Below are 26,702 nucleotides of genomic sequence, written 5' to 3' on the forward strand. Positions count from 1 at the left end.
TCTCCCTCTCTCATGCTCTCCCACCCACATCCCCACTTGCTTTTTCACTTGCCACCACTAGCTGACACGGCACGAGGCCCTCACCAGAAGTCAAGATGACCGCACCATGGTTTTGGACCTCCAGAACTGTAAAATCAATAAATGTGCTTCTTTGCAAATTGCTCAGTCTCAAGTCATTTCTTATAGTAACACAAAATGGATTGAGAGACTATTGATGCCAAGTCTCGGGCTCTCCTCAGGCAGACTCGCTCATGTGCATGATGATAGCATTTAGGACACACTGCTATTGAGCAGTATTCTTCCATCAGGAGGCAGAATCCAGCACTATGAGGAGCTGTATTCCCATAAGATCCATTTGGCACAGTGGAACTACAATTGTCAAGTTTCCAATATATACCTACCCAGTGTCATTTGATTTGATATTTACCGGGAGTCTGATTTGATATATACTGGGAATCTATTATGTGCTGGCTGGTAGTGATTAGCATAATGTGCCTTTAAAATAGTAGAAATATAAGGGGACCACAGAAATGCCTGTTTTGAGCCTATTCACCAGCAGTTTTTTGCTTTCATTCAACATGCGGAGACAAAAGGCTTCTCTTTTGATAGAATGGTAAGTAATTCTGAATTCCAAATGCCTGATTTTTTTTTTTTTTTGACAGGCAGAGTGGACAGTGAAAGAGAGAGACAGAGAGAAAGGTCTTCCTTTGCCGTTGGTTCACCCTCCAATGGCCGCCGCGGCCGGCGCACCACGCTGATCCGATGGCAGGAGCCAGGTGCTTCTCCTGGTCTCCCATGCAGGTGCAGGGCCCAAGCACTTGGGCCATTCTCCACTGCACTCCCGGGCCACAGCAGAGAGCTGGCCTGGAAGAGGGGCAACCGGGACAGAATCCGGCGCCCCGACTGGGACTAGAACCCGGTGTGCCGGCACCGCAAGGCAGAGGATTAGCCTAGTGAGCCGTGGCGCTGGCCTGCCTGAATTTCTATAAGTCCACCCCCACCTTGTGAATAATTCCCATACTATAAAACCTATTTCCAGGCTTGCCCTCCACTCCCAAGGTATCCCATAGAGGAGGGGAAGGTGGGAAGCACCTCCACCTTTCTTCTTGGAAACCCAGGCTGGCTTGCCTCCCTGCTGCCCTTCAACCAAGGCTCAGCCTTTAGCTTCTCATCTGAGGGCATCACCCACCCTGGGCATCAAGGGAAGGCCACAGCCCCCACCTACCGCACTGGTCTGCACAGACTCATTCTCTGGTTTGGCTTTTATGTCAACAACTCCATCAGCGTGGCGAAAGGAGCAGTTAGCAAGCACATCATAAAATGACAGCTTCTGAGATTTCAAGCCATATTTCTGCAGCCACTTCTTGGAGTCCCAGGTGTCCTCTGGATTTGACGCGTTCCCAGCGGATGCTGCTCCTGCCTCTGTTTGGAAGCACAGTTCATCAGCCATTTATGTCGGTTCGAGTTTATACTGCTGCACCATTTCAATTCAACCTCCAACTTAATATTTACAGAGCTGGAACATGTTCTTTGTTAGGCCACAAAGACCATGTTTCATTTCAGGAAACATATTTTCCAAAGCAGGATCAGCAATAAATTAGTTCACAAGACTGGAAAGCAGGAATCTGTTTCTTTTCATCCCACTCCCTCCTCTACTTAAAGTGACTGGCCTCATGACTAGGTGGAGTTGACTGACAGGCCAAGTGTGTCTTGAGAGAACATTCAACTTGGGATCAGCAGTTTTGGGTTCAAGTTCTGGCTCCATCACCTACTAGCTCAGGCAAATTGCTTAAACTTGGGCAAATCATTCTGGAAGACATCTTCACCTGCAGATGGAAGGGAGAATCTGTTTAGCCTTCCTGGGGCTTACTACAGCCAAACAGTGAGAAAAGTTGAGTGAACGTGCATTGCAATTAGGGAGAAAGAGAAGCAGAGGCATGGAGCCTGTGCTGAGGCTCAATCACCCCTCAAGGCTGGCAAGCTGCCCTCCAGGAAACTCCCTTGTCACCTTCTCTATTTATGCTGATTGTGAGCCTGGCTCTCACTTCTGCGGTCTTAGAAACCTCATACATCAGCTCCTGTGCCCAAAGCTACAGCTAGAACAACTCACCTTAGGCTCACAGTTGAAATATAACCCAGAACACTGTTTACTCAAACAATTCTAGCTTTAGGCACATTCCCTTGGGTTTTTATTATTCATTTATTTGAGAGGCAGAGACACAGAGATCTTCCATCCACTGCTTCATTCCCTGAATGCCTACAACAGCTGGGAACTCAATCCAGGTCTCCCACGTGGGTGGCAGGGATCTAAGTGCTTGAGCCATCACCTGCTGCCACTCAGGGTGCGCATTAGCAGGAAGCTGGAATTGGGAGTGGAGCCAGGACATGAATGTAGGCACTCTCATGCGGAAGGCAGACATCAGAAGCTGTGGCTTAAACACGCCACCAAAAGCCCCGCCCCTTCCTTGGTGTTTTCCAGAGCTTACCTACTCCAACTGGAAGGTGGTGTAATGTTACCTGAGCAGGATATGCCAGTGTATCATACATGCAGGGGAGTACAAGAGGGCTTCACAAAGTTCACGGCAAATTGAATTAAATATGAGTGTATTTTGGTGCCAAAATCTTTGGAAATCTGTGTGTCATTTTTTCCCTAATTTGCATTTTCCGTAAACTCTTTGAAGAGCCTGCATACACTCTGAGGAGCAGGTGAATAAATGTGAAGCTAGAAAGGAGACAGTGGTGTCCGGAGCTGACTATGCACCTTTCCTTCTGACTCTATGCCCAGTGATAAACAGTACTTCGGTAGGGTGACCCACCATTGCCATAGTGGAGGACCTGACTGAGTCTGGAAACTGGCACATGCAACAGATCGGAGCTTTGTTATTCGAGAGCTGCACACCACTAGAAGGCAGGCTGAAAGGACCCTGTGCTTTTAGTCCCATGGGGACCAGCCAAGCACCAGGAGGACGGGAAGGGAATGCTGGGTAGACAGATAATTTTTATAATGCTTTTTATCACACATGAGGTCCACCAAGACCATAAAGATTACTTATTTCTACTGAGATCAGGGGCTCTAAGGAGCTTTAAAGAATACTGGTGTGTGGCGGGCATTTATCCTAACAGTAAAGACATCCCACATTGTGTATCAGAGTGCCTAGCTTTGAGTTCTGGCTCTGTTCCTGATTCTAGCTTCCTGCTAATGGGTGCTCTTAGCGGCACCAAAGATGGCTCAAGTAATTGCCACCCACATGAGAGACCTAGATTCTGTTCTTGGCTCCTGGTTTTGACCTGGCCAAGCCCAAGCCACTGTGGGCATTTGGAGAGTGAACTAGCAATCAGAAGCTGTTTTTTCTTTAGTTTTTTTATTCTCAAATAAGTTTTTCAAAAAAAGAATACTGATGCCTGGGCCCCATCCATTACACTCTGTCTTAAATAGTTTGAGACTGTGACCCAAACACTAATTTCCCAGAGCTCCCCAGATGACTGCACCATGAGCCAAGCTTAGCAACTGGCTTAAGGTGCAGTGAGCTTCTGTAGTTATCACTTCATAATCCCATCAGTTATGCTTCTACCAGACACAGATGCAAGGGAAATTACACCGTTAATTAACAAGTAACACTATCCGGGAAACAAAAACATTATGCAGACTTACCCATCACTACATTGAAAGAGAGACATAATTGGAATAGGATTTGATGAAATAAAAACACATAAGGGCCAATTATTTCTTGATCACATGTAAAAGATATACCCATTAACATTTCATGTGTACCATGTTCAGAAATTTAATAGGATATCTTTGGAGGAATGTACTCTGAAACCTACTAGAGTTGGAACTTTTCTGAGAATCTTGTTTTGGCTTTGGAACTTTTTTTTTTTTTTTTACTGTTTGAGTAGTAGTTTTACTGTTAATTCGCATAGTACAACACAATAAGGACAGAGGTCCTACATGGGGAGCAGTGCACAGTGACTCCGTTGTTGATTTAACAATTGACACTCTTATTTATGATGTCAGTAATCACCCCAGGCTCTTATCATGAGCTGCCAAGGCTATGGAAGCTCTTTGAGTTCACCAACTCCAATCTGATTTAGACAAGGCCATATTCGAAGTGGAAGTTCTTTCCTCCCTTCAGAGAAAGGTATTGCCTTCTTTGATGGCCCATTCTTTCTGCTGGGATCTCACTCACAGAGATCTTCCATTTAGGTCTTTTTTTTTTTTTTTTTTTTTTTTTTTTTTTTTTTTTTTTTGCCACAGTGTCTTGGCTTTCCATGTCTGCGAAACTCTCGTGGGCTTTTTAGCCAGATCCAAATGCCTTAAGGGCTGATTCTGAGGCCAGAGTGCTGTTTAGGGCATTTGCCATTATATGAGTCTGCTGTGTATCCTGCTTCCCATGTAGGATCATTCTTTCCTTTTTAATTATATCAATTATTTGCAGACACTGGTCTTATTTATGTAATCCCTTTGACACTTAATCCTATGTTTTTGATCAATTATGAACTTAAACTGATCACTTTAACAAGATGGCATTGGTACATACCACCTTGACGGGATTGAATTGGAATCCCCTGGTACGTTTCTATTGGCTTTGGAACTTGAAAACATCTAGGCATCAAAAGCCCCATGCTGAATGCCAACACCTGGTTTTCACACGAAGCACAAAGTCTTTTAACTGCTGGGCCAAATGCACACTCTTTTGAGGGTGTGTATGTGAGCTCTTCAATCCACCGGTTTTCTCCCCAAATGCCCTCAACAGTCCTGGATGGACCAGGCTGAAGCAAGGAGCCTGGAATCCAATCTAGGTTTCCATGTGGTGGGAGAGACGCAAGTGCTTGAGCCATTGCCTGCAGCCTCCCAGTAATATCAGTAACATATCCCCTTAAAAGTCTCATCTGGGGTGCCAATTATGTTACCGGGTGCTTAATAATAAGTTTGGGATATTAATAAGCCTTATGCGTTCTTGTCACGAATTCAGAGAAGAATTCTGAATACAGGCACAAATAAACAAGGCAGCATGATAAATTCTTAAGCTTTTATTCAGTGGGAGAAATACATAGGAGAGTGAGGGCCCTATCTAAAAGACAAAGAGAAATCTGGATTCATACCAAGCGCCAGGAGCCAGCCGCGTGGAGGAGCATGCAGGCCAGAAAGCATGGGGAGGGTGGCCTGAAGGCCATGCACCCCAGAGGCACAGGGCAGCAGGGGGATTCAGGGCAGCTAGGGAGGAGAAGGGCAAAGGGCAAAGGGGAAAGAAAAAAAAAAAAAGGCTGGGCTCACCGGGTTTCAGGCCTTTAATCTACTTCCAAAAGGGAGTGGTTAATTAGTCTGATTGGCTGGTGGGCACGAAGGTGTGATCAGGTAGGGGCATGAGGTCACACGGGTGGTCTTCCAGCTCACAAACCTGATCAATTTTATCCTGTATGCCTGCCTACAACACCAGGGTGCACATTAGCAGGAAAGTGGATCGGACTTGGAGCTAGTATACAAACCCCCTCTGATATGGGGTGCAGCTGTCCCACTCTGGTCAGGGGCTCAATCCAGAGCCTTCCCTGAGGTTCTCCCAAGCTCTCAGGAATCACAGGAAGCAGCTAAGAGGACAAGGCCCCTTTTGTCAGGGACATCACTCCTTTGGTATAACTATTTTTCTCCAATTGTTGTTAATTGTAATCTGACTCTTTGTCCTCTCTTTAGTTCTACCTATGGAGACATTTTCTTTTTACTAACCAATAAGTATACTAGGAAACAAAATTTTTCACATAATTATTTCCATAGCAACATACAATCACTTCCCCCTACTCTTTTTTCCAGTTGCCTTCTTTCATAAAGACAAAAGGCCCTTATGAAGTACAAATTCAAGCTTAGCGTGAAACAATTGCCTAAAAGCCCATCTCAGCCTACCTTAGCAGAGGTTTTAAAGAGCCAGGAGCTAACTCTGGACTCCTGGCATCCCCTAGGACCAGGCAGTGCAGGCCCTGAGGGCAGGATTCAAGCTCCCTATTAGCATCTTAAGAAAGGGGTTTCAATGGAACCCCCAAAGCAACTTGAACTTACCGAAGGCAAGGAAGGGCAGCCAAGCAATCAAAAACAAAGAGCCCAGGTGCTTGGAGCTGAAGAAAGTAGGGGAAAAGGGGAAATCTTTTCACTGTCTGTGCTAATTACACCAGTTAGTGGCTGAGCCTGGTTTCCCCCAGGAGGGGCGGGGGAAGGGCCTCATCACTCACTATGGGGTCCTTTCCATTCCCCTGCAGTCATCTTAATTAAAAGTGTTGCAGGAATTCTCACCTACAGAGCCTTCATTTATTAAGGAGGTGTGAGTTCACAGCTAATGCTGATTAGGAGGCTTTTCTACTTCACCTGACAGATTGCTAAAGATTTTCTATTGGTAATGGAGGCAAACAGCAGGGTACATCCATGGCACAGAATTAACTTGCCAAGTCCTCTCTGGCCTACTAACCAATCTCAGCACATTTTTTTTTTCAAAGAGTAAGACCTACTAGCCAACTCTCTTTTACAAAAACTGCCATAGCCAGGGCCATAAACCAAATGGTAACAGTTGGCATGGTTCAGCAGAGCCACTCCCTCCACCTGTCCTTCATCCACCAACTCTCAAGGTTCAGCCTCCCAGGAGCTCTGACACGCAGCCGCCCCGGCTGCAGATGCTAGATACTATCAGGTCCTAGTCTCCCACAGGCTCCCAGCCTTTCTTCCGTAGAGTTTCCTTGTTCTGCTTTTATGACTACAAAGCAACCTCTTACTGAAGTTAACTCACTCAACAGAGAATGACACGGCCATCCTCATAGAGTCCTTGCTCACAAGACTCAGAAGGTCATTGATCTCCCCAGTAGATAACATCTTGCTGTTTAGTCATCTTGAGGGGTTTTCCAGGAACCCTGGGCTCGAGCCATAAGTACGCATCACCTGAATGAAGCTCACTTTGCCGTCATCAAAATTCCCAGAAGAGCACACAGTATCCCTGACCTGAGGAGGGTCGCGAGCACCGCAGAACAAAGAGGGGGCTGTATGCAGGCTGAGCACACACCTCCCAACGCCAACCTCAATCTATAAGAACATTCACCCCCAGTCCAGGGGTGGGGAACAAGCAGCCTGAGAAAACATTTGCTGGCCCGGCCAACGCAACTGCAGGCAGGCAGGACTTGGGATTCAATCCATCTGTGTAGCAGGCTCATTTTGAAGTTGATAATTTTATATGGCCAGGGAATGATGTTATAAATCTCCAAATGTCCCTTGGCAGAAAAAAAGGTCGCTGCCCCCACCCCCACCCCACCCCCCGCCTAATTCCCTGGAGAGCCTGGGAATTAAGTGATAGCTGCCAGGCTCAGCTCCATGCTCTGCGCTTTGCAATAAATACCATACCTACCTTCTTCCACAACGCCAGGGTCAGTGATTGGCTTGCTGTGCGCTGGCCAGGCAGCCTCAGGTTTCAGGGCCTTCTACAGCAGCTCCACCCATCAGGAATTGATCACTCCCATACCTCCCCCACCCCCATGCCACCCCCCAGCCTCCTCCAATGTCAGTGAGTGATTCAACTACAGATCTGGATCTGGAACCAGCCTCAGAGAGCATCAAGCCTGCTTTGATTGCTGTTTGCCACAGTGAGTTCCACAACACTGCTTCCATTACACTTCAGTGGCTGCTACTTTGAGAGTTCCTTAGGCAAACACTCAGAGAGCTTGACAATAAACGGCCTCTGGGTGTTCCCCCATCACAGGACTTCTCTATGCCTTTATTCTTGGAATGGGCAGGTGGGCTCAGCACACACAGGATTCCAAATAACTTGAAGTTAGTTAGCTTCAAAACACAGAGAACACTCTCAAGGGCTTGAGCTTTATAGACCACCACTTGGTACACACTGTCTAACACCCCTGTTATCACAAGTGCACTAAGACACTGAACAAATTCTTCTCCACCCGTGGGAAGTAGTACCAAAAAGGCTGGCGTGAATTAGGTGAAAAGGAAGGAGGGACGCGGAATTGAGGCGAGCTGGGAAGGGAAAGGAAGCAGCTGGCAGGAAAGAAACCCAGGTCCTGCCTGCTGGTGGGAAGGGTGAGGTTTCAGTCCCCTGAGCTCAGCAGAGGACAGCTGCAAAGCCCCGGCTTCTCTGAAGGTGAGGAGTCCAATTTGATCTGAGCCCCAGGGGACAGGTGGTGACAGCGTGGCCTGAGAGGGCAGCCGTTCTCCGGGCAGTTGTAGTAGGGTACTTCTGAAAGTCCATGGCAAATGGAATGAAAAGATGTTTGTTTCAGTGTAATTTTTCTTTTTGAAATTCATGCAAACACAAGGGGTCTTCAAAAAGTTTATAAAAATATGTATTGTAAAAAAAAAAAAAAGCATGGATTTCAAAATTTTCTGCACGGGGCTTAAGAGAAAAAGCTGGGGAATTAGATGTCCACTGGTACTGGACAATGTCATGACAAGGCCATGCACGTGTACAGGGTGGTATATATGCCAGGGCTGTGTATACTCAGAAAAAGACTACGCTCTCATCTGGGCTGTGCACAAGCAGGAAATGAAGGCTGGGGCAGAGTTGTAAACTCCTGTAGTCCTGAAAACTGGGTCCAATACAAACCCAGAGCCCTCAGCAAAAAGTAGCCCAAAGCATTTAAGGATGTGTCTGTTTAACTAGCAGCTGACTCCTAAGCTAAATGAGCAGAAACCTCCATGACTACAATGGCAAAAATACAGATTTTTATGGAATTTGAAAGTCACCAAGCCAGCAATAACAAGGAGAAACCACAATAAACCCTGGACAGGTGGGAGAATCTGATTTTCAGAGTTGCCACATTTTATTATTTAAAACTGTCCATTTGTCAGTAAACTTTGAGATATGCAAAGAAACAAGAAAATATGGCTTTTAGTAGAAAGGCAAACTGCAGGAACAGTTTCTCAGGAAGTTCAGTGCTGACCTTACTAGACAAAGGCATTAGATAACTCATTAATTTTTTCTGTCAAAAAATATTTAAATTTTATTTGTGAGGAAGAGAGGGAGAGAAAAAGAGAAAGCAAGCACGCCATCCAGTGGTTCACCCCCAAAGGCTCACAATCGCCCCGTGGCTGGGACTGAATCTGGGAGCCAGGAACTCAATTCGAGTCTCCTAGGTGGATGGCAGCAGCCCAGTCACTTGAGACATCACTGCTGCCTAGTAAGATCTACATGAACAGGAACCTGGAGTCAGGAGCCACTGTTAGGAACCTAACCCAGCCCCTCTGGTGTGGCATGTGAGAATCCCAGCTAGCATCTTACGACTAAACAAAATAACTGCCCCTAAATCATTATTTTCATATTTCAGATAACTAAAGGAAACTATGTTTAAAGAGCTAAAGAAAGTGTAAAAGTTATGCCTCACCAAACAGAGAATATCAATAAAATAAGAAAATGATTACTATTTTTAAATAATCAAATATAAACTCTGGAGTTGAGAAGTGCAAACATTGAGATGACGAACTCACTAGAAGGGCTCAACACTAGATTACAGCAAGCAGAAGAGTGAACCAGTGAGTTTTTAGATAGATGAGTAGAGATTACCCAGTGTGCGCACAAGATGAATAAAGAAAAAGGAACGGAGCTGCAGAGACCGGCAGAGCAGCAGCAGCCTGCACGTGCACAGTGGAATCCCAGAAGGATAAGAGTGCGGGAGAGGGGGAAAGAGAGGGAAAAGCAGGAAGAGTATTTGAAGAAATCCTTGTAATGGATTTCTGACAAAGTCGGCTGCAATTGTGCGGGGACTGTGCTGAATCTATACATCAATTTGGGAGGTACACAAATCTTAACAACATTGGGTATTCACAAACACGAATGTCTTCACATTTATTTAGGTCTTACTAATTTCTTTCAATGATATTCTGTATCATTGAAATGTATATATATGGTACTTGTTTTGATAAATTTATTCCTAATATTTTAATTGAAATTAAAAGTGGATATTAACATACTCCAAAAAAACCTAATGGGTGAAATATATCAAGTGGGAAATTAGGAGATACTTTAAGGCAAAGAAAAATAAATATTTCAACATGAAATGCAGCTAAAGCAGTGTTTAGAAGGAAACTTACAGCTATAAATATTGCTTAAAAAAGATCTCAAACCCAAGGGGCTTCCATAGCCTTGGAAACTCATGACTGGTGCATAGGGAGATTACTGATGCCATAAACAGGAGTGACAATTTGTAAAGTCAACAACAGGAGTCACTGTGCACTTACTCCTCATGTAGGATCTCTGTCCTTAATGTGCTGTACACTGAGGCTTAATGCTATAATGAGTACTCAAACAGTATATTTCACTTTGTGTTTCTATGGGGGTGCAAACGATTGAAATCTTTACTTAATGTACACGAAACTGATCTTCTGTAAAAAAAAAAAAAAAAAGAAAAAGAAATTATCAATTCCCAACTTGACTCTCACTGGGATTAAACATGACAATAGGTCTGATCTGATTTCATCATCATTTAAAAAAATCATCTATTATTTTTCACTTTATGTTTCTGTGTGGGAGCAAACTGTTGAAATCCTTACTTAAGGTATACTAAGCTGATCTTCTGTATATTAAGATAATCGAAAATGAATCTTGATGTGAATGGAAGGGGAGAGGGAGTGGGAAAGGGGAGGGTTGTGGGTGGGAGGGACGGTATGGGGGGGAAGCCATTGTAACCCATGAGTCGTACTTTGGAAATTTATATTCATTAAATAAAAGATAAAAAAAAAAGATCTCAAACCAACAATTTAATCTTCTGTCTTAAGAAGTTAGAAGATCAAATTGAAAATAAGCAAAAGGAAGGGAATAATAAAGATTATAGAAGCTATTAATGAAATAGAGAATAGAAAAGCCATAGAGAAAATCAAATATACAAAATATTGGTTATTTTAAAAGAACAACAAAATTGATCAATTTTTAGCTTGATTAGCTAAGGAAAAAGAGAGAAAGAAAGACTAGTATTACTAAAATGAGGAATGTAAGAGGGCATTATGTCCACAAATAAGATAACCTGGCTGAAATGAACAAATTCATGGAAAGACACAAATGACCAGAAGGAATTTAGAAAGAAATGGAAATTCCACATATATCTGTTATAAGAAGTTGAGTTAGTAATGATAAACAAACAAAACACACAAAAAACCTTGGCACAAAGAGAGAAGCCTGAACAAGATGACTTTACTAGTGAGTCCTTTCAAATATTTGAAGAATTAACAATTATTCAGACCCCTAAGAGGAAGAAACACATTGCAACTGAACCTGTGAGATCAGTTACCCTAAAATCAATTCCAAAGACACTATCATAAAAAGAAACTACAGTTTTCATATGTATATGCAAAAACACTCCACAAATATTAGCATACTGAATCCAGCAACATATAGAAAGAATTATAACAACTTAGTCAAGTAACAGCAGACTCATAGAATGGCAGATGTCCTAAACAGCACTCTGGCCTCAGAATCAGCCCTAAAGGCATTCGGATCTGGCTGAAAAGCCCACGAGAGTATTTCAGGCATGGAAAGCCAAGACACTCTGGAAAAAAAAAAAAAAAAAAAAAAAAACCCTAAATGAAAGATCTCTGTGAGTGAGATCCCAGCGGAAAGAACAGGTCTTCAAAGAAGGAGGTACCTTTCTCTGAAGGGAGGAGAGAACTTCCACTTTGACTATGACCTTGTCTAAACAAGATAAGAGTCGGTGAACTCAAAAGGCTTCCATAGCCTTGGAAACTCATGACTGGAGCATAGGGAGATTACTGATGCCATAAACAGGAGTGTCAATTTGTAAAGTCAACAACAGGAGTCACTGTGCACTTAGTCCTCATGTAGGATCTCTGTCCTTAATGTGCTGTACACTGAGGCTTAATGCTATAACGAGTACTCAAACAGTATATTCCACTTTGTGTTTCTATGGGGGTGCAAACTGTTGAAATCTTTACTTAATGTATACTAAACTGATCTTCTGTATATATAGAAAAAAAAAAAAAAACTTGGTCAAGTGAAATTTATCCTAGGACTGCAAGGTTGGTTCAACATACAAAAAGTGTCATATACTATATTAATAAAATGAAGGACAGATGTGACATAATCATCTCAATGGATGCAGAAAAATCACTTGACAAAATTCAGCAGCCAATCATGATGAAAATACTCACAAATTGGGAATACAAAGGAACCTCCTTTACCTGTTAAAAGGCATCTGGGGCCGGCGCCGCGGCTCACTAGGCTAATCCTCCGCCTGCGGCGCCAGCACCCCAGGTTCTAGTCCCGGTTGGGGAGCCGGATTCTGTCCTTGTTTCTCCTCTTCCAGTCCAGCTCTCTGCTGTGGCCCGGGAGTACAGTGGAGGATGGCCCAAGTCCTTGGGTCCTGCACCCCATGGGAGACCAGGAGGAAGCACCTGGCTGCTGGCTTTGGATCGGCGCAGCGCGCCGGCCGTGGCTGCCATTTGGGGGGTGAACCAACGGAAGGAAGACCTTTCTCTCTGTATCTCCCTCTCACTGTCTGTAACTCTACCTCTCAAATAAATAAATAAAAAATATTTTTAAAAATTCCCTATAGGTAACATTATTCTTACGGTGAAAGACAACGTTCTTTCCACGATATCAAGAACAAGACAAGGAAGTCTGCTCTTGCTACTGTTAAGCTTTCCTTTTTTTTTTTTTTTTTTTTTTTTTTTTTTTCTGACAGGCAGAGTGGATAGTGAGAGAGAGAGACAGAGAGAAAGGTCTTCCTTTGCCGTTGGTTCACCCTCCAATGGCCGCCGCGGCCGGCGCGCTGCGGCCGGCGCACCGCGCTGATCCGATGGCAGGAGCCAGGAGCCAGGTGCTTTTCCTGGTCTCCCATGGGGTGCAGGGCCCAAGCACCTGGGCCATCCTCCACTGCACTCCCGGGCCACAGCAGAGAGCTGGCCTGGAAGAGGGGCAACCGGGACAGAATCCGGCGCCCCGACCGGGACTAGAACCCGGTGTGCCGGCGCCGCTAGGCGGAGGATTAGCCTATTGAGCCGCGGCGCCGGCCTGTTAAGCTTTCTATAGGAAATTAGAGCCAGCAAAACTAGTCAAGAAAAGTAAGTCAATGGGAGCAGCTTTGCAGTTACCCTATGGTTTGTCCTGGCTGTTTTCCACAACCTCAGACAGCCACAAAGTTAGTCAATTACTTATTGTTTTTGACACTTATCCCCAGGGAAACTCTTTCCACACAGGCAGACTTGGAGTCCGGTCAAATAAAGATGGCCTTGCAGGTGGAGTCTTCCTGAGACCCAGCAAACGAGCTGCATTATGAGACTCCTCTGGGAACAGGGCTTTGAAGGAACTTCAGCCCCTTCCCAGCCCCTCCAGTGACTGCTAGGCTCTCCACTGTGACTGCAGGCTACGGTGTGCAAGCTAGTGAGGAGCTGGAGAGGCGAAATGTGAGTGGGCCAAGTTAAAATGCCATCCACTCACTTTTCTCATTGAGATGCAGTCAATTTTCTTCAGCAAACACTCCCCATATTGCTGCATACTTTTGGTTAATTTCCAGGGTTCTAAAAAAGTTGATTCTGACAATGTCTGCATTGCTTCTATGGGGGAAGAGAATTTTTATGGGGCCTTAACTTGGCCATTATGACCTATGTAATTTTAGTCTTTTCCTAATTAAAGGGTACAATTATACTGCATATAATTACTTAATGGATTTGTTGTGCTTTTCCACAATTTTTTTTTTGAATTAAAAACTTTATTTGAAAAGCAGACACACACGCACATACACAGGATAGGCTGAGAGATCTTCCGTTCGCTGGTTCACTCCCCAAATATCTGAAACAGCCAGGGCTAAGCCAGGCCAAAGCCAGAAGCTGGGAACTCAATCTGGGTCTCCGACATGACAGGGACCCAGCAACTCGAGCCATCACCTGCTGCCCCAGGGTGTGCACTGGCAGGAAGCTGGAAAAGACAACAAAGCCCAGGCACTCTGGCATGAGGTGCATGGATCTCAAGCAGAAGCTTAACTGCTATGCCAAATGCTCATCCTATAATTGCTTTTAACAACTTGATTTCAACTTCAACATTTCATCATACGTTGTATTGCTTTTCAAAATCTATCCTAAATTAAATGCATCATATCTAGAAAATAATTCCGATTGAACAATTCTTCTCCCACATTTTCAGAGAAGTTTTTGAACCTTAATTCTGAGTTGTGGAAGCACTATTTGCTACTCCAATGCAGGTGCTTTGCTCTGTATGATTTTTGTCTGGAAAATATGGAGCCCGCTATTCATGAGAAAAATGCATGCTTGAGTCAATGTAGTCTTGGTCCTTCCTAGCACTTTCACTTGCTGCTTACTAATCAACCTTGTCAGTATACATTTGATGGGGCTGAAGCTGTGGCGTAGCAGGTAAAGCCGCTGCCTGTGGTGCCGGTATCCCATATGGGTGCCAGTTCACATCCCAGTGGCTCCACTTCCAATCCAGCTCTCTGCTATGGCCTGGGAAAGCAGTAGAAGATGGCCCAAATCCTTGGGTCCCTGCACCCACGTGGGAGACCTGGAAGAAGCTCCTGGCTCCTGGCTTCGGATCAGGGCAGCTCTGGCTGTTACAGCCAACTGGGGAGTGAACCAGCGGATGGAAGACCTCTCTGTCTCTCTCCCTCTCTCTCTCTGTCTCTGTCTCTGTCTTTCTCTCTCTCCTCTGCTTCTCTGTAACTCTGACTTTCAAATAAATAAATAAATTTTAAATATATATATATGAGGTAAAGAGAGTCTTAATGTTATCGAGGCATGCTGGAGAAACTGGAACTTGCTGGTGTGTGAGCACCTTGACTAGTGCGGCATTTGTTTCTAGCTGCATAAAAAACCACTGTGCTCTGCCCAGATCTTTTTTTTTTTTTTTTTTTTTGGACAGGCAGAGTTAGACAGTGAGAGAGAGAGACAGAGAGAAAGGTCTTCCTTTTCCATTGGTTCACCCCCCAATGGCCACTGCTGTCGGCGCGCTGCAGCCAGCGTACCACGCTGATCCAAAGCCAGGAGCCAGGTACTTCTCCTGGTCTCCCATGTGAGTGCAGAGCCCAAGGACCTGGGCCATCCTCCACTGCACTCCCGGGCCACAGCAGAGAGCTGGCCTGGAAGAGGGGCAACCAGGACAGAATCCAGCACCCCAACTGGGACTAGAACCCGGGGTGCCGGTGCTGCAGGCAGAAGATTAGCCTATTGAGCCGCAGTGCCGGCCATGCCCAAATCTTATTCCACAGTCCCATTTGAGCTAAAGGGGAAGACACTCTTGAGAAGGTAAACACGGTCAAATTCTCTGTAAATCTGGTTTGTCCTGATCTCAAACCATATGTCACCATGTTGGTAACATAGTCCATGTGGCGTACTAGCTGGCCATCTACCATTGGTGAGGCACAGAAAATTCTGATGATACATCCTTCTCTGGGTATCAGAATCCAGAGAATGTGGGGTCAAAGATTCAGAAACTCAGTGTCCCCACTTGATGTGTCCATATTTATCCTTATGCCAAACAGCGTTCACCTCACCCCAACAGTGTGTTCCTCACAGCTATCTGAATCCCAGACCTGTATCATCAATCGCCTCCTGTAGTGGATCTCTCACGGATGTTCCAGGATAAGCAGGTTCAACAAAGTTCATCATCTTTCCCCAAAAACCTGGTTCTCCCCCAGCATTTTCTTAGCTTGATGGCTGGCACCAGATCTTTCTAGGATCTTACTTTTGACACCCCTATCTCCCTCACTCTCAAGCCTTGCAAATTCAACAACTCAACATTGCCTGCTATCTGTCTACTTAGCTCCTTCTTATGCTAACAGCCTAGACTAAGATGCCACTACCAGTCATCTGTACTAATGTCTTACTCTCTCCCCTCATCCATGTTTGCTTCTTCATCTCCAAATTGTTTTCCATGTAGTGGTCAAAGTGATTTTTGGTAAATGCAAATCCAATCTTATTCCCCTGCATAAAATCCTCTAAATGGCTGACCATTGGTATGAAATTCAGGGCCCAAATCTCTACCATTGCTTTCTAGAGCCAGTCCCTGCCTACCTACCCAGACTCATTAGTGAACTGAGAGCTTCAACCACAGTTATCTTTCTAGTTCTTCTCAAGCGTCATGCTCTTTCCTGTCCCAGGGCCTTTGCATATGCTACTCATCTACCTGGCATGCTCTCCTCCCCCACACCCATCCCTTCACATTGTTAGCTTACCTCCTCACCCCCTCAGACACCAGCTACAAAGGCATGTCCTCAAGGAAGCACTCTTTACCTCTTCACCCTAGGGAACAGCTCAGGCTCTCCCACTTGAACTTTATCATAATACCCCAGTTGTAATTATTCTTTTATGTTCATCTGACTGTACACCTTCACTGAGGAAGAAAAGGCGTTTATAGGTCCTGCTTTGCAAGGACCCATTTTGTGTGTTTTATTCACCACTATGCCTACCATCTAGCATAGCACCACATAAGCTAAGCCCTCAGCAAATGAAAAGAATAAGGGGTTGGGGCCGGCGCTGTGGCCTGAAGCGCCAGCATCCCATATGGGTGCCGGTTTGAGACTCGGCTGTTCCACTTCCAATCCAGCTCTCTGCTATGGCCTGGGAAAGCAGCAGAAGATGGCCCAAGTCCTTGGGCTCCTGCACCCATGCAGGAGACCCGGAAGAAGCTCCTGGCTCCTGGCTTCGGATCAGCTCAGCTCTGGCTGTTGCAGCCAATTGGGTAGTGAACCATTGGATGGACTCACTCTCTCTCTCTCTCTCTCTCTCTTTCTCTGCCTCTCATCGCTCTCTGTATAACTGACTTTCAAATAAATAAATACATCTTTAAAAAAAGAATAAGGGGTTTTTTTTCTTAAGATAGCATTACATTCTAATTATATGCTAACATTGTTCTAGCTATTATACAGATATTTTTCTTATTTAATTTTTACAACAGCCCTGCAGCGCAGGTATTATCATTATCACCAACATTCTGCAAATAAAGAAACTAAGGCACAGTTAATACACATCTTGTTTAGGGCCACGCAGCAGGAGTGGGCAGAGCCAGGTTTAATATCTTTCTAACACCATGTCTGCATGAATCACCACCACTCAGGGCTATGGGGAAATCTTGCTGGTTATTTAATACAATGCCAAGAAAAATGAACATTACCCCCCTCTCCATTTGTTCAAAAAACACGTGCCCCAGCCTCCTGCCGAGCCACTGGCTGGAAGTGCCTGCAGAGTGCGAATGAGCCTCCAGCCACTTCCTCATCTTTTGACATTGAGTTTGATGTTTTCAAGCAGCCAAGTATCGAGTCAAACCTGGAGTCTCAGATGGCAATCTCTGGGTCTGTCTCTGTTTGTGATTAAAGCATGACTCCACACGATTAGGCCAATTATGTCTAGTGAGTCACAAAATGACTGTGAAGGTTATTCCACATGAGGAGTTCCTGAAGAGTCTTTAGCTGAATCATCATTTAAAAAAAGGGGGGGGGGGTAAAGTTTTTCTAACATTCAACAAATGAACATGTTCTGAGAGAAGCACCTCCTTGTTTGAGTCATGCCTCCATCTCCTATGCACTGTGTATCTTCAGCACACACTAGCACAGATGGCTCTAAACATCTCAGATCCTTCTCTCCCATCAACAGCTGCCTTAAGGTAGAGTTAACACACAACACCTTTAAGATGTACTAACTGATGGCATTTTTTAATTAAAAATTTTGAATGTTTAAAATTTATTTTCATTTTATTTGAAAGGCAGAGAGATAGATATTCCATCCTCTGGTTCATTCCTCAAATGCCTGCAACAGCCAGGGTCGGACCAGGCTGAGGCCAGGAGCCCGCCACTGCATCTGGGTCTTCCTTGTGGGTAGCAGGGAGCAAGCATTCCAGCCGCCACCTCCTGCTTCCCAGGGTGTGCGTTATCGGGAAGCTGGAATCAGAAGTACAGCAGGCTCTGAAGACCTAAGCCCTCTGATAAGACACGGGCCATCACGAGCTGCATCTAATCTGCTGCGCCATACACCCACCCAGACTAGCAAGTTTTGACATAGTATGATTAGGTTTGCGTTTACCCTCTTGCTATTTGCCTTCCATTGTTCTTTGTTCTTTCCCTGTGCTTTTTCTGACAGCTTGTGGAGGGTTTTAATTTGATTTTATCTCTTGTTCTGTGATTTTAGTGGTTACTTTAGGTTTATAGCACACATCTTCAACTATCTTGGTCTGACTGTAAGTAATGTTGTATCCCTTCACGTGTAATGACAGAGGTCTTCGAAAAGTTCACGGAAATGCTTATTTACAGAAAAGGCATGCATGAACTTAAACATTTTTTGCACCAAAATAAATTTCTCTTTAATTCTATTTTCCCACAAACTTTTTGAAGTATTCTCAGATGTGTTAATGAGCAATTCTTTTCAGCTTTTGTATATCTCAAAATGTCTATTCTGCCTTAAATTTTTTTTTTCTGAATATAGAATGCTAGGATTTATGCTTAAGGTACTGAAAGATAAGAAAAATGGTGCTCCACTGTCTTTTTATTTGAATGAGAAATCTGCTGTCATCCTTATCTTTGTTCTTTTATACATGGAAGTTTTTCTCTGGTTACTTTTAAGGTTTCCTATGTATTATTGCTTTTAAGCAAATCAATTTAGATATTTTTTGGTGTAGCTTTCCTTATTGTCCTGTGCTCAGCATTCATTGAACATTTTAGATCTCTGGGCTTGGAGTTTTCATCAAATTTGGAAATTTTTTAACATTGCTTTCTTCTTTTAAGATTCTCTATTTACTTGAAAGTCAGAGTTACAGAAAGAGAACAGGAGAGAGAGAGAGAGAGATCTTCCATCCTTCACTCTCCTAGATGGCCACACTGGTCAGGCCTGGGCCAGGAGCCTAGAACTGCATGTGTGCCTTCCACATCGCAGGGCCATCTGCTGCTGCTTTCCCAGGTGCATTAGCAGGGAGCTGGAGCAGAAGTGGAGCAGCCGGGACTCAAACCATAACTCATACAGAATGCTGGTGTCCTGGGCAGCAGCTTAACCTGCTGCGCCACAACGCTGGCCCGAACATTTATTTCTTCAAACATTATTCTGCTCCCTACTCCCCTCCCCTTCTCATTCCTTACCTCAGGAACTGTCTGTACGTATTTGTGGTCACCTGAAATTGCCCCACAGCCGACACTCTCAAATCTCTTTGTTTCTGTTTTTTATTCTTTCTAAAACACGTGGCTCATGTTGAATGGCTTCTATTGCTGTCTCCCTCCCAGTTCACTAATCCTTTCTCCCATAAATCCATTCAGACGGTTTTTCATCTATAAGATATTTTTCTTCTCTGAAAGTTTTCTTCTCTAAAAGTTCAAGACAGGTCTTTTAAAAACATCTTCCCTGTTCGTCTTAACTTTTTGAATATAGGGGATCTAGGAACAGTAACTCTGAATGCTATTCTGCCAATTCTAATGTCAGTGTCCGTTCTCAGTTTTGATTGGTTTTTGTCCTTATTGAGAGTCACATTTTTCTGCCTTTTTTTTAAGATTTTATTTATTTATTTATTTGAGAGGTAGAGTTACAGACAGAGAGAGGGAGAGACAGAAAGAGGTCTTCCTTCCTTTGGTTCACTCCCCAAATGGCCGCAACAGCCGGAGCTGCGCCGATCCAAAGCCAGGAGCCAGGAGCTTCTTCCTGGTCTCCCACGAAGGTGCAGGGCCCAAACACTTGGGCCATCCTCCACTGCACTCCCGGGCCACAGCAGACATTTTCCTGCTTCTTTTCACGTCAGGTAATCTTTGGATGCCAGTCATTATGAACTTCCCCTCATTGGAAATTAGATGTTTCTGTAGTCTTATAAATTTTCTCGACCTTTGTTCTGAGATGTACTTGTTACCTAGGAATAGCGTGTTCTTTTCGTGTCTTGCTTTCATGATTTCTTAGGAGTGTCCAGAGCTGTGTTTAGTTTAAGACTAATCATTCCCTGAGATAAGAGCTTTCCAAGTAACTCATCCAGGGCCCTATAAATCAAAGTTTTCAGGCTGGTGAGAACAGGTGTTTTCTTGGAGCTGTGTGAATTCCAAGCTCCTTCCTTTTAATTGTTTCTCATGGCTCTTTCCCCAGCCTCAGGTCATTTTTTTCACATGCTTGAGCTGATCATTAATCAAGTAGCTCCAGGGGGGCCTTCTGCAGACTTCTGGAGTTCTCTGTACAGTTCCCTCTGGTTCTCTGTCCTGTGAATTCTAGCTGCTTTGCTATCTCCAGAGCTTTGTCTCTCAAGCTTAGCAAGCCTGCGTTCTTCTGTGCACCAGGGCCTGGAACTGTCTAAAAGCAATAAGCTGGGAAAATCTAGAGTTTCCCTTGTTTTTGCCTTGTATCTTGGGGGTCAGTGGCCTGCACTGCTTGGTGTTCAATGTATTAAAAGCCACTGTTTGGGGGCTGGCCTTTGTGACACAGCTACTGATTATGATGACGGCATCCCATACTGGAGTGCTGGTTTGCGTCCTGGCTGCTCCACTTCCATTCTAGCTTCCCCGCTAAAGCACGTAGGAAAACAAGAGTAGACGACCAAAGTGCTGGGGCCCCCGCCACCCATGTGGGAGACCTGGGTGGAGTTCTGGGTTCCTGGTCCAGTCCTGGTCCAGCCCTGGCTATTACAGCCATTTGGAGAATGAACCATTTGGAAGATCTTTCTCTTTTTCTCCCTTTCTCTCTTTCATTTTGCCTTTCAAATAAAGTCTTTAAAAAAATCATTTCATATATTTTGGTCAGTTCTAGCCCCTGCCCGCCCCCTCACCCAGGAAATACTTAGGTCCTGCTCACAGTAATTAAAAGAGGCCAAAATTACCAGTGACCAGAAGGCCTGGTCTTATCATCTTCCCATCCCAGGCATCGGGCTGGTGAGTCGCCTCTGACAGAAACTGCCCTCCTGGCCCTAGGGTTAAATGGACCTGCTAATCCCTGAACCATCGTGCCCAGCCCAAGTGGGGGCCAATATCCCCAAAGAGGGCAGCCTTTGTGTAATTCACCTGAAGGCTCCCTGTGGAACAGCAGCCCACCTGTCTCTGGTCTCCCCCTTACTCTCTCCAGCTGGCTACCATATCGCCTGTAGCCTGTAGGCTTTGAGAAGCCAACCTGGGGGAACGGCTGCTATCTTCCCAGGAAGCAGACACAGAGTCCTGGACTGAGACAGACTTTGCCTCAATAACAGTGGCCTGTAGGCAGGAAGTCAAGCGGGCCAGACACCCTATATAAAGCCAGTGGAGCCAAACCAAGTTTACAAAAGCTTCCTCCTATAGGAGGAAGGGTCCTAACCAATTTTTTGAAAAATCCAAATAGTACATTCTAAGTATTTTTTAAAAAGTTTTCTGTTCGGGAGCCTTTTCATGTCCTGGCTGCTCCACTTCAAGTTCAGCTCCCTGATAATGGCCTGGGAAAAGCAGTGAAAGATGGCCCAAGTGCTTGGGCCTCTGCATCCATGTGGGAGACCTGTAAGCAGCTCCTGACTCCTGGCTTTGGATCGGCTCAACTCCAACTGTTGCGGCCATCTGGGGAGTGAAACAGCAGATGGAAGACCTCTCTCTCTTTTCCACTCCCTCTGTACTCTGATTTTCAAAAAAATAAATAAATCTGGGGGCCAGTGCTGTGGCACAGCAGGTTAACGCCCTGGCCTGAAGCACCGGCATCCCATATGGGTGCCGGTTCAAGTCCCGGCTGCTCCTCTTCCAACCCAGCTCTCTGCTATGGCCTGGGATAGCAGTAGAAGGTGGCCCAAGTCCTTGGGTTCTTGCACTCATGTGGGAGACCCAGCGGAACCTCTTGGCTCCTGGCTTCGGATCGGCGCAGCTCCAGTCATTGTGGCCATTTGGGGAGTGAACCAGTGGATGGAAGACCTCTCTCTGTCTCCTCCTCTCTCCATAACTCTTTCAAATAAATAAAATCTTTAAAAAAATTTTAAAAATAAATCTTAAGAACAAAAACTTTCTGCTTGGAGTTACTTGGTGTTTTAGGTGTGTGTTAGATTGAAACAAATGGACAATCATAGATCATTGTCTAATTTCAGAAGCCTATAGCTCTTCTGTGTCCTTTACAAATAACTTCTAAAACCTCCTGTTAAGCCTACACCAAATATGAAAACTCCCTGTATGGTCTGCTTGGGCTGCCAAAACAAAATCCCAAAAGCTGGACAACTTAACAGAAATCTACTTCCGTAGCTTTGGAAGCTGGAGGTCCAAGGCGTAGGTGCCGGCAGCAGTGGGTTCTGGTGAGGCCTCCCGCCTGGCTCGTGCCTATGTAGAGAGACAGCTCTCTGGTGTCTTAGAGGCCAGCCATATCTGATCAGGGCCCTACCACCTTTAGGACCTCATTCAACCCTAATTACTCTCCTAAAGGTCCTGTCTCCAAATACAGTCGCATGGGGGCTTCAATGTCGGAGTTTGGGAAGTCATCGTTCAGTCCGTGGCACTCCCCAAACAAACAGTGCAGCAGCAGGATCACCGTCCTCTTTGCCTGGAATAGAGGTTTGCTTTAGCCTGGGCCCACTGCTTTATTTTCACTCTCCTGGGATGACAGGGGAGCACCTGAGTCTTTGAGTGAGATGTCTCTAGAGTGGCTCCTCCAGTCCAGCCAGTGTAGGCACCTCCTTAGGAAATCTCAGGGGACTGGTCCCCAGGAGTGTATCAAGTCACAGAGGGAATGCTCACTCATGCCTAAACCTCTCCCTGCCTCTGCACAGGTCCCCGGCCCACTTCTCTACTTAACCACATCTCCATCCGCAGCCAGCCGGCCTCCTTGCTCTTAGCCTCCAACAGACACCTCTGCAATTTGGGCAGTACCAAGAGGAGCCACACCCTGGACGTGTTGGTCCAAACCGTACTGCACGTTAGGATCACCTGGGGAGCTTTCCAAAGTCCCAATGTCTTCCCACAAGGTTTCAATTAGAATGTCTGGCAGTGGGAGGCAGACATCAGCATTCTTATGGATGGAATAGATTTCGAATCCAGGTTTCATCACCTACTAGCTGTGTGCCCTAGGGGAAATTGCTTAATTCAAATTGAAGATAATAGCAGCAGCAGCACCTGTCTCATGGGGCTGCGGTAAGGGTTCGATGTTAACACTTGTGGAGACCCCAGAACAGTACCTGACATGTAAGGTTCCTGTGTTTATTGTTAACTATTGTCAGTACAGGTATGCCGGACAGTAACTTCCAGAAGAAAACCCTTTGCTAGCTCAAGAATTTACACAGGAGAATCAGCGCACAAACTCCCCTGTGAAAGGGAAAGAGTGAGCTGACATTGCTCAAGCACCTGCTTGGTGCAAAGCACACATTATTTAATCATTACGATAATCTTTCAAGATGATTATAGTAATTTTTCGGAAGAATAAACAAAGACTGAGAGAGGTTAAGCTACTGATGGAGTTGGGATTTATAACTAGGCCTTTCTCATTCCAAAACTCATCCCCTTTGTTATAAAAAATATTTTGGGGCCGGCGCCGCGGCTCACTAGGCTAATCCTCCGCCTGCGGCACCGGCACACCGGGTTCTAGTCCCGGTCGGGGCGCCGGATTCTGTCCCGGTTGCCCTTCTTCCAGGCCAGCTCTCTGCTGTGGCCAGGGAGTGCAGTGGAGGATGGCCCAGGTGCTTGGGCCCTGCACCCCATGGGAGACCAGGAAAAGCACCTGGCTCCTGGCTCCTGCCATCGGATCAGCGCGGTGCGCCGGCCGCAGCACGCCGGCCGCGGTGGCCATTGGAGGGTGAACCAACGGCAAAGGAAGACCTTTCTCTCTGTCTCTCTCTCTCACTGTCCACTCTGCCTGTCAAAAAAAAAATTAAAAAAAATATTTTGATTGTCAAGAAAAACGTGGGGAAAAATACTTCTCAATGTCATCCATCCACTAATAATGTAATGAGCTCACTTCTGTGCTGTGCCTGTGGGGCCTGAACACCTCAAACAAGGGGAGAGGGGAGCTTCCTTTTGGTTATGATAGCGTAAGTGCTAATTAGTAACTGGGAAAGTAATGTTAAGGTGGATGTAAGAGAAGGTGTTGTGGTGCACTGGGTTAAGCTACCACTTGGGATGCCCACAGCCCATTCTGCAGTGCCTGGGATAGAGTCGCACCTCCGTTTTGAATCCAGTTTTCTGCTAATGTATGTGGGAGGCAGTGGATGATGATCCAAGTACTTAAGTCCCTGCCACCTACTAGGAGGCCAGGATTGATAGCCCAGTTTCTGGCTTCAGCCTGCCTTGGTCTGGCTGTTGAAAGCATTTGGGGGAGGAAACCAGCAGATAGAAGATCCTCTCTCTCTCTCTCTCTCTCTCTCTCTCTCTCTCTCTCTCTCTCTCTCCCTCCCTCTCTCTCTCTCTCTTATTCTACCTTCCAAATAAATAAAAACTAGTAAATTTGACCAAAAAAAAAAGATAAATGTAGCTTCACTTCCAACGTCTTTTGACAATGCAGTCAGGAAAGCTTCTCTTTGGCACTGGAGTTCAAAATCAGCCTCCACGTTTTCCAGCTGTATGTCTTCAGGCTGACTACTTAATCTCTCCCTGCCTCGGGTGTCTCACCTGTCAAACAGGGATAATAGTTATGGGCTCAGCACAAGCCTAGTTCTCAGCCTGACGTATAGCAAGTGCTCTCTAGATGGCTGTCAGCATCGTTGTCATCACCATTTAGGGACAGCAAATCAGATTTCTGACCTCCAGAATTGCAAGGGGCTTTTCCAAGTCACACTAAAAAGCTCTAGAGACTGGGAGATGCAACTGGAGTGTGGTCATTCCTTTTTCATAGTAATAATGTAAACCATTCCCCTATCACCCTCTCCCTTCCAGGCAGGCACTCCACACTCCTCCCCAGCCTGCGACCCCTCTTCTGCAGGGAGGCTGCAGATCCTGCTCAAAGAAGCGTGATGGCCTTAAGTCAGGACGAGAGAGAACACATCCAGCCTTCCTGTCAGCTGAGGAAGGTGAGTCAGGTGACTTCCTGCTGCAGGCAGTGTAGATAGGATTGAGGCTGCAGGCCAAGGCCAAGCCCAGGTGTACCGACAAAGTCTCCCCTTAACCAAACTTTAGTCAGGCTCCCCTGCGTCCTCTTCCACACTAGGCCTCAACCTTCGGACTTTTATGTACATCTCTGCATTGCCCAGTTTTAACAAAAATCCTGCTGAGTCAGTTTAGCCATCATGATCGGGCTAAACTTCCCTAGGCTTCCATCCCCACTCACCATCCTATCACCGTGGCCCAACCTCAGCAAGAGTCCTGTCATACAGGTTTAGCCAAAATCTCCCTTTACCCCTGATGTCTCCTCTTAGAAATTTCCCATCCAAAACCCCCGCTCCCTGTTCCTTGGCCTTAAATCCTCACCTGTCCCTGCTGCATTCAGAATTGAGTTCAGTTGTCTACTGAGGTCTCTTTCCCCTATTGCAACAGTTCCAGAAAATTTTGTGTTTGTCATGTTGGCTACCGCCCAGCTCTCATTCCTCTTTGACAGTCCACACATGCATGTGCAGCGCACGCACACATGAACACACACATACACACACACCCAGAACAGCTCTAGGAGCTCTCAGCAGCTCCGCACACCTGCCCTAACGCACACCCTTTGGTTAGGATCATGGAAACGACTCCCCATTCCCAACTGGTAACAACAGTACCAACCGCAGTCTAACGTGGTCATGTTGGACTTGGGAGACTCGGCCACCAGCCTCTGGATCTGGGCCAGCGTGCTGCAGGCTTCCTCCATCTCCCTCCAAATGAGAAACACGTCCTCTCTGACTCCAGCTCCTGGAAAGCAAAACACAGCATGGGTGGCCACCTAAGACAGGTCCGGGAGCCTCCACTAGCCCTCACAGCCCTCACACATTCCATCCACGTCTCTAGGACATTTGTGAACATCACACTGCACTTTCCCCACTAAACTCTTTCTCAGAGTCAGAATTGAAATCCCCAAAGAAGTGCTGTGACTTCTAGAAATCATAAATGTGAACCTTAGGCTACCGTATCATTGTGGCAGGTACAGAGGGTTAAGCCACTGATTGGGATGCTTGCATCCCATATTGGGCACTGGTTCAAGTTCCAGCTACTCTGCTTCCAACTCAGCTTCCTGCTAACATGCCTGGGAAGGTAGCAGATGATGGCCTAAGTACTTGGGTCCCTGCTACCCATGTGGGAGACCCGGATGGAGTCCCTGGCTCCAGATTTTCAACAGATAGAAGATGTCTCTCTCTCTCTCTCTCTCTCACTTTGCCTTTCAAATAAAAATCAATCTTTTTAAAGAATCCAGTATATCCTTGGGAATATCTGTAGCAGAAATAATATTTGAGGATAAAGTATAGCTAACACTCAAACATTCAAAAGTGTCCCATCAAGGCCATGGTCACTGCCCTGAGGAAGGGAAACTCCACGGCACATGAAAGCGGCATCCCGCCCTGTCCTCTCTTGATTAGGCTGAGACTCCTTGCTGCTTTTAAACCACCTTCACAAGTCTTTATTGTCCCCTAACCTAACAAAGGTTCTTCAGCCTCTTTCTCTGAATCTTTGCTACTTCAGTGAAGGACTAGGTTTAGCTGTATGGTATTTAGAAAATAATATTGCTAATAGTGTTTAATTAACAGAGATAGTTCTGTCTCTCCAAGTTCATCCAGGGTGCGCGATTGGCCTAGTAGTTAAGATGCCACCTAGGTTTGATTCCTAGCTCCTGACTCCAGCTTCCTGCTCATGTTCACTCTGGGAGGCAGTAGTGATGGCTCAAGCAATTGGGTTCCTGCCACACAGATGGGAGACCT

At 45.6% G+C, this 26,702-nt stretch overlaps 1 protein-coding gene across 13 annotated transcripts in view; it reads right to left on the reverse strand.

Moving 5' to 3' along the window:
- VWA3B (von Willebrand factor A domain containing 3B) overlaps positions 1–26,702 on the reverse strand; it is a 275,643-nt gene that overhangs the window by 169,314 nt on the left and 79,627 nt on the right. For all 13 annotated transcript variants that reach the window (XM_089326031.1, XM_089326030.1, XM_089326028.1 and 10 more), the window contains 2 exons: positions 25,576–25,701; positions 1,226–1,422 (listed from right to left, as the gene is read on the reverse strand). In XM_089326031.1, the coding sequence (XP_089182157.1) occupies positions 1,226–1,422; positions 25,576–25,701 (323 nt within the window). The remainder of the gene's footprint in view (positions 1–1,225; positions 1,423–25,575; positions 25,702–26,702) is intronic.

Source organism: Oryctolagus cuniculus, chromosome 2, assembly GCF_051225735.1.
Source record: "Oryctolagus cuniculus isolate XC-2025 breed Fujian yellow rabbit chromosome 2, ASM5122573v1, whole genome shotgun sequence".
NCBI lineage: Eukaryota > Metazoa > Chordata > Mammalia > Lagomorpha > Leporidae > Oryctolagus > Oryctolagus cuniculus.